Consider the following 7,294-nt stretch of genomic DNA (forward strand, 5'->3'; position numbering starts at 1 on the left):
CCTCCAGCTTCTCGGCGTGCGGCGCCGCCATCGGCGCTCCGAGCCCGCGCCGCCCGCCCCGGAAACGGAAGCAGAGCCGGAAGCCGGCCGGGAGCGACCACCGGCCTGAGGGAGGGACGTACCACTCCGGAGCTGCGGAGGAACCTACCACTCCGGAGATGGGGAGAGACCAGGATGTACCACTCTGGAGCTGGGGAGGATGGTTCGGGAGACCGGGACCTACCACTCCGCAGTCGGGAAGGGCTGTACCACTCCTAGCGCGCGGGGAGGACGACTCAGACTGTTCCACTAACGCTGGGGAGGTGGGGACTTGCACAGACCATTCATGTGGGGCGGGGCTGCACCCCACCCCCTCCAGTGGTCCAGCAGAAGGGCGCCCCCTCGTGCCCGCTCCACCCCAGGGTCCTTCCCCCTCCCGAGAGAGCGACACCCCAGGGTGGGGACAGCACCCAGGCCCCCCCGCACCAGCAGCACTCGCAGCCGCGCTACAGAAATACCAACTTTAATAAGAACCGCGCTGCTTTGGTATCTCAGCCCCATACAAATGCGCCCGTGTGAGGGGCCGGGGCGACGCTTTGGCTTCGCAGTACGAGGTGCATGCAACACGGGCTGCCAGGGCAGGGAAGGGGGACGTGCCCTGGTCAACCCCACCCACGCCCACCCAGGGGCCACAACCGAGGGGCAGCCAGGGCTGGGGTGTGGCTCGGGCTCCCCTTGGGGCAGAATGGGGCCCATCTGCCACCCAGCACCGGCTGCTCCAGGCAGGCCTGGCTGGGAGCCACTAGGGCAGGGGTTGTACTGAGAGCAGCTGGGGGCAGGGGGGGTGTGGCGTGATGGGGGCAAGCCCAGGGGTACCTGGGGGTGGGGGAGCCTTGCCTCAGGCCAGGGCTGTGCCCCCCAGGCAGGCGGCTTTGCATAAGAGTCTGGGACCTGTGGGGGTCAAGGCACAGTTAATACGTAAAGTGATCGGGGCATTTAGAGGTGCGCGGCCAGCCTGCCCGTCAGCTTGTGGGAGCAGCGTGCCCAACCCCTGCAACAGGGGTCCTGTGCGGGGAGCCCCTCGCACCTGGGGGGACAGGGGCACAGGACAGATGAGGTCAGGGGTCCCCTACGGAGGGGGAACAGGCTCGAGGGAATGGGAGTCCTACCTCCCACAGACAGCTCTGTGGGTAGCGGGGGCTCTCTTCAGTGTGTGTGCATGTGTGCGCGCGCGCATTTGTAGGCGTTAGGGACCCCTAACGCATGTGAGCGTGCGCGTGTGGTTGTGGTGTTGCCTTGGCTGGGGTCTGCAGACTGTGGCCACAGGCAGGGGCTTTGGTGCTAGCGAAGCGCCGTGGGGCAGGGCGTGTGCTTTGGCAGGAGGCCCCTTCCTCTCCCACAGGAACAGGCTTCTGGCCCCAGTTCTTGGCCCTGCTCCAAGGGGCCCCAGCTCTGGCAGGAGGTCCCTGCAGGGATAGGCAGGCTCCAACAGGGCTGGCAGGAGCTCCCCTGCGAGGACAGGCAGGCTCCAATAGGCAGGTTTTTTGGTTCCACGTGGAGCTGCTCAGACAGTCCAAAAGCCCCACTGGGAGGGGGTCGGGGGGGAAAGGCCTGGCCGAGCTGGGCCGGGGCCACGCACGGAGGCCCCACACCCCTCACAGTCTCCTCTCCACTGGCTGCTGCAGGCACATCTCGCTGCCAGCGGAGATGATGGGCAGGTGATTGTCCATATGGTAGCTGATCAGGTGGCTGACGCTTTCGAACCGGTGATCCTTGGTCCGGACCTGTGGGGCCGGGAGGAGCCACTCAGGAGGCTGCTGGGGGCTGCAGCCATGAGGCCCACAGCCAGCCCCAGAGCCTGCCATGTTGCACACCTCCCCCCTCCAAGACCGCGGGGTGTGCTTGTACCACCTATGGGGCAGCAGGGCTCCTGTCCCCAACCCCCACAGCCAGGCCTCAAGATCCCTTGGGGCAGATGCAGGCACAAGGTCTGGGGGTAATCAGGAGGGGAGCGAGCTGTGTTCTGCCCTGGCTCCAGGCATGTAAAACACCTGGCTGCAGGAGGGGCTGCAGCCCCGGAGCCCCAACTCACCACTCCCTCCGGATCCACGAGCAGCAGGTGCTTGGGCTGCCCGCCCTGCAGCCCAGTCAGTACATACTGCCCCGGCGTGGTGGTGCTCTCGCGCACCAGGAAGTCCCCATTCACTTTCAGCAACTTCTCGGCCTCCTTGCGGTTCATCTTCCCGTGGTACCAGGGCTCCCGCTGCAACTGCTCTTCCATGGAGGCTACCACCTGGGCTGGCGGCAGCCCCATGGGCACAGGAGGCGGCACGCGCAGAGCATCTTCAAATGGCTCTGTGGGGAAGGAGGCGGGGGTCAGAGGCACCAGCACAGGGCAGGGGCTGAGCCCCTGGGTTCCCCATGCCTTCCAGCAAGGCTATGACTCCCTATGCCCCCATCCCCACAGCCTAGCCCACTCACTCATGTCAAAGAGGTCCCTCTGGGTGCTACCGTTGGAGGTGCCAGGGAGGCCGGTGGTGGAGGCCTGGCGCACCTTGTCCAGGTTCTGCACGTTGACATAGGATGGGTCATCAAAGAGGTCAGGGCGCCCAGGCCCCCCGGCCAGGGCAGGGAGCTTCTCCCGTCCTGTGGAGAGATGGGCGTCAACTGGGCAGACTGCTCCAGGAGCAGGGACAGAGTGGGCTCCAGATGTCACGGGCCTCATGGCTTGCAGGGCTGCTCCCAGGCCCCCAGCACAGTGCAGAGGGGCAGGCAGGCTTGGTGCCAGGTACAGTGGGTGCTCTGCCCCTGGCGCTAGCTTTGTGCTCTCTGGGGCGCTCCTGACAAAGTAGTGATGGCCGCCCGCCATACTCAATGCTGGCCCTGACACCCCCGGCCACGCAGTCACACATGCTCAGTGCTCAGCCTGCCCAGCTGCTACAGAGGGAGGCATGGGGTGGTCAGGGCTGGTAGGTAAGGGACCCCGCACCATCTGCCAGGACACAGGCAGGTCTGTGCCCAGCCAGGTGCCACTGGGTAGGCAGGTGGGGACAATGCCTTCCCTGGCATGTACCTTGCGCAGGAGGGTGCTGCTTCCGGGTCTCGTGGTTGCCTCCAGACACCTGGCCCACGGGCTGTGGGAACAGCAGGGAGCAACTAAGCTGGGGATCAACTCCCAACGCTCATACCCCAGTGGCTCCCTGCCCTGCCCCGTGTCAGCAGCAGCTCGCTGAGCCCGTTGTGCCGAGACACCCCGATGAGCCTGGCCCCATGACCTGGATGTGCCCAAGCCCTGGGCCAAGAGGCATCTCCATCCTTTCCACCCACACTGTGTCTCCCTGACCCCACCCGTGTGCCCGGCCAGGTACAGCTCACCAGCGTGGCCCCCAGATGGTTGGGTGTCAGGGCTGCGCCAGCGCCGTCACGCAGCCGCATGTCCACCAGACCCCCAATGGGTGGTTCCTTGCCGGGGAAGTCATTGTAGTACTGGTGATCCGTGGCCTCCTCCTCCTCCTCGTCCCAGGCTGAGCCATCGAATCCAGCCATCCTGGGGAGGGGAGATGCAGGGCGTCACTGGACGCGTGCTGCACTCTTCCAGCATGGGGTGTCCCTGCCCTGGGATGCCCCATTGTGCCCAGGCAGAGCAGCCCATGGACGATGCCCGATGGAGCAGGCCGTGGCCCACCCCAGTGCCATAAGGTTACCCAGGAGGCTCTTACCGGTCATGGGGCGTCACCAGCTTCGGGGGGTTCTTTAGGTACTGCTTGAAACGCAGCTCAAAGGCCTGCCCAATGGTGCTAATCACGTCCTGGGCCAGGCCCTCGGGGCACTCCAGGATGTGGCAGGCTGTGGGAGGACAGCAGGGCTGGGGAGGGAGGGGCTCAGCACGACCCCTCTCTCACCCCACCCAGCCCAGCCCAAGGCCTCCTGGCAGGAGTGAGACATTCCCTGCAGCTTGGAAATGGCGGGAGGTGCCCGCTAAGCAAGAGGCTGGGAAAACCTTGACTACCAGGTTCATGTACAGGCCAGTGGGACGCTCAGCAGGCTGCCCCCCGCCCCCCAGCTGTGCCGCAGCTGGTGTCCTCACCTCTCTGATTGACAGGGTCTTTGGCAACGTAGGCAACATACTCTGCAGTGTCCTGTGGATAAGAGCAGGGTGAGAGGGGCAGGCCAGGCCAGGCATGCAGAAGGACATATAGGAAGGGAGTAGGGCAGGGTGTTGGGGTGCATACTCAACCCCCCTACATCTGTCCCATAGCAAAGACTCCCCAGGCAGGCAGCTGTCCTGCCCCCAAGAGGAGCCGGGGACCACGAACAGGGGCCAGTCCCTACCACACTCTGCTGGGCCAGGGGCTCTGGGCCCCAGCATGTGTGTGGCCTCCTGGCTCCAGGCAAGCCTTGGACAGAGGGGCCCAAGGTGGAACCTCCCTACAAGGATCCTGGGGCCAAAGGCCACAAACCAGCAGCCGCACGGCTCAGCCCTGTACTCACCGGGTCGCCCCCGGAGGCAAAGGAGATGGACTGCATGTGGTGGTTGGCGATGATCTGCAGGAAGGAGAGGGGCTGTCAGAGGCAGCCTACAGCACTGTGGCCAGACCTGTTCAGCCCCTGGAGTTGGCCGTCACAGCCTGCCCCGGGGCTTTGCCACGGAGCCTCCCCTAACCTCTCAGGTTCAGTAGGCAGAAAACACAGGAGTCCTGCCTGCCTGTGGGGCCCTGGGTTGAATCTGCCCTGCTCTCACCTGCTTGCAGTCAGAGGCCATGAGGTTGAGGCTGCTGGTAGAGATGGTGAGGGTAATAGGCATGCCAGCAAACTTCAGGTTGCTCTTGCCCAGGATGGAGTTGAGCGAGCGGCCACAGGGCTGCAAGGGAGAGGGACAGTGTGTGCAGGAGGTGCAGTGGAAGGGAGCGCACCTGCCACCCATCTCGCATGCAGCATGATGCCTAGGCATCGGTGCCAGTACTAAGCACCTGCCCCAATGTCTGGACAGTGCTGAGTGGGGATGGAAGCTCTCCCAGGGCCTCAGCCCCCTGCAGTGAGAAGGGGTAGGGGTTTCCCACCTCCTGGGCAAGTCCAGGACCCCCTGGGACACAACAGGGCAGCCCCTTGTCCCGCAGGCCCCACAATGCAATCAGGCTGGTGCCAAGGTCAAAGCCAGATCCCAGCACCACCCGTCAGTCCCACTCCAGCCCTCATCAATGTCTGTGCCTCACCTTCCTTCTGCGCACGGCTCCTTTGGCTCCGGGCACTGCCTCGCACACTAGGCTGATTGCCTCCCTGCCAGGGACAATCTGTCAACCGCATCCCCACCCACCACCCGGGCAGCCCCTCCTCCCCAGACCCAGCTGGTGGAGGAGGAGGAGAGCTGCACCGAGGGACTGGGATGGGGCTGGTGCCAGGGCCCACCCCTGTTCAGCCTACCATGGCCACAGCTGCTGGCCCTGGGGTGCACACCCCAGGGGAGGCAGGGACACCCCCAGCTTATGGATTCCCCACACTTGCTCCCACCGCTGGTGCAACAGGGCCGAGCCGGATGCGGGGCCAAGAGAGGCTGAAGCGAGTGCGTTAATATTTGATGGAGCTGTGCGGATGCTTCCTGTCTGGCTGTGCTGAGGCCCGCTGACAGGCACATCGATCTCCCGGCAGCCTCCTCCACAGCTGCAGACAGCTCGGCTGCCACTACAACCCTGGCATGGCACCACAGCCTGCCCAGCTCCAGCTCTGGCCTCTCCCCTGGGCTCCACATGGCAACCTAGTTCTGGGCTGTGACCTGCCCCATCCCACCCTGCATTGAGGGCCACAGTGGCTGCATGACCACAGGCATCGCCACACCCCTGGGGACTCACCTGGTGACCTGAGTCCGGGTGTTGAAATCTAGTGCTCTCATGGACTGGAGAACTTCCACGCAACCCATGTACTAGGGGGAGAGAGAGTGCATGAGACCCGGGGTCCACAGTGGTCCCGCTGGGGGGCCCCCCGCCTCCCCCCATGACAGTCTGCTGCCCTGCACTGGGGCACCAACCCCCTAGCACGTGCCAGGGGCAGAGGCTGGCCCCGGGGGTGCTCTGGTCTGGGCCAGGCCTCGCTTCTGGGCCCCCCCGCCAGTGCCCTGTCACTGCACATGCCCAGCCCAAGGAGGAGGTGGAGGGGCAGGGCTGGGAATCCTGGGAGCCAGGGCTCAGCTGCAAGCTCTGGCCAGGTCTGCCTCAGCAAAGCCTCTTGCCTGGGGCAGTAATGCCACCTTCGCCTGCTGGGGACGCTTCCCCATTCTGCTTCCTCTGCGCTGTGCCTGGAAGGAAGTTGTTTCCTAGAAAATCCAGTGTTCCCACAGTCATGGCTGGGGGGAGGGTAGCTGCCCAGTGCCCAGGGCTGAACAGCTGCATGGAGGCAGGAGCTGTGTCAGCTGAGGGGGTCTAGGCAGTGCTGGGAGTGGGGGGCTGTGTGCCTGCCCTGAGCCAAGTCCTCTTACAGCCCCATCTGAGCTGGTGGAAGTGCCCACACTCTGTCCTCATGCCCTGGGCAGTGCTGGGGAGGTGGCACTGCTGGCAGGCTCTGACTCACCACTGACAGCTGGAGGCAAACAGGAAAGGGCCAGACCAGCAGCTGCACTGGGGTCATGCATGGTGCTGCCCTGACCCCATGGGGTCCTGCTGAGGCTGCCACAGGTGGCTGGCCAGAGACAGCAGAGGCATGGGCAGGACTACCCCATGGGCAGGGCAGCCCCTTGGCAGAGCTAAGGTGCTGGTGGACCTGTGCCCTTGGCTGGCAGGCATCCTGGCTTAGCACACTCTCTGGTGGGACAGCCAGATCCTGGGGCCCTGGGTGCCAAGGGGAGGCACCAGCCATTGTCACCGTCCTGGCCCCTGGCCCTGGCTGGGGTGTTGGCAAGTGGCACGTGCAGCTGACTGGGCCAAAGGGCAGCCTGGGGAGCTCTGCACCCTGTCCCAGCGAGGGGGCAACCCCAGAGCATCCTGGAAGCTGCTACCCCCACAGGTCAAAGGGACCAGGACAACACCAGCCCCCCTGCCCATCTGGGGCTTTCAAGGCTCCTCCCTGCCTCCTCCTACTCCTGCTCAGCAGGTCCAGAGCAGCCTGCCAGGCTCTGGCTCCCGGGTACGAGGTGCCCTCACCCCTGGGTAGTGCATCAGATTGCACGGGAATGCTGAGCAAGGGGGACATGGACCCTGTGTCCTGGCTGGCCCCACCCCTGCAGCATCCCATGCACCCCACCCAGCGGGGGCGTGCACAGTGCCAGCACAGTGAGACCTGGGGCAGGGGAGGTGTTGTCCCAAACTTGCAAGGAAAGGGAAGAAAA

At 64.9% G+C, this 7,294-nt stretch overlaps 1 protein-coding gene across 2 annotated transcripts in view; it reads right to left on the bottom strand.

Moving 5' to 3' along the window:
- Positions 1 to 486: 486 nt before the first annotated feature.
- The window catches only part of SHC1 (SHC adaptor protein 1), a 15,724-nt gene continuing 8,916 nt past the window's right edge, over positions 487 to 7,294 (bottom strand). For both annotated transcript variants that reach the window (XM_019526359.1, XM_019526273.1), the window contains 11 exons: positions 5,826 to 5,896; positions 5,193 to 5,256; positions 4,721 to 4,840; positions 4,471 to 4,524; positions 4,067 to 4,118; positions 3,699 to 3,825; positions 3,355 to 3,526; positions 3,053 to 3,113; positions 2,461 to 2,625; positions 2,072 to 2,334; positions 487 to 1,763 (listed from right to left, as the gene is read on the bottom strand). In XM_019526359.1, coding sequence (XP_019381904.1) covers positions 1,635 to 1,763; positions 2,072 to 2,334; positions 2,461 to 2,625; positions 3,053 to 3,113; positions 3,355 to 3,526; positions 3,699 to 3,825; positions 4,067 to 4,118; positions 4,471 to 4,524; positions 4,721 to 4,840; positions 5,193 to 5,256; positions 5,826 to 5,896 — 1,278 coding nt within the window. In that variant the 3' untranslated portion in view covers positions 487 to 1,634. The remainder of the gene's footprint in view (positions 1,764 to 2,071; positions 2,335 to 2,460; positions 2,626 to 3,052; positions 3,114 to 3,354; positions 3,527 to 3,698; positions 3,826 to 4,066; positions 4,119 to 4,470; positions 4,525 to 4,720; positions 4,841 to 5,192; positions 5,257 to 5,825; positions 5,897 to 7,294) is intronic.

Source organism: Gavialis gangeticus, unplaced genomic scaffold (assembly GCF_001723915.1).
Source record: "Gavialis gangeticus isolate Ggan-Ray unplaced genomic scaffold, GavGan_comp1, whole genome shotgun sequence".
Taxonomy (NCBI): domain Eukaryota; kingdom Metazoa; phylum Chordata; order Crocodylia; family Gavialidae; genus Gavialis; species Gavialis gangeticus.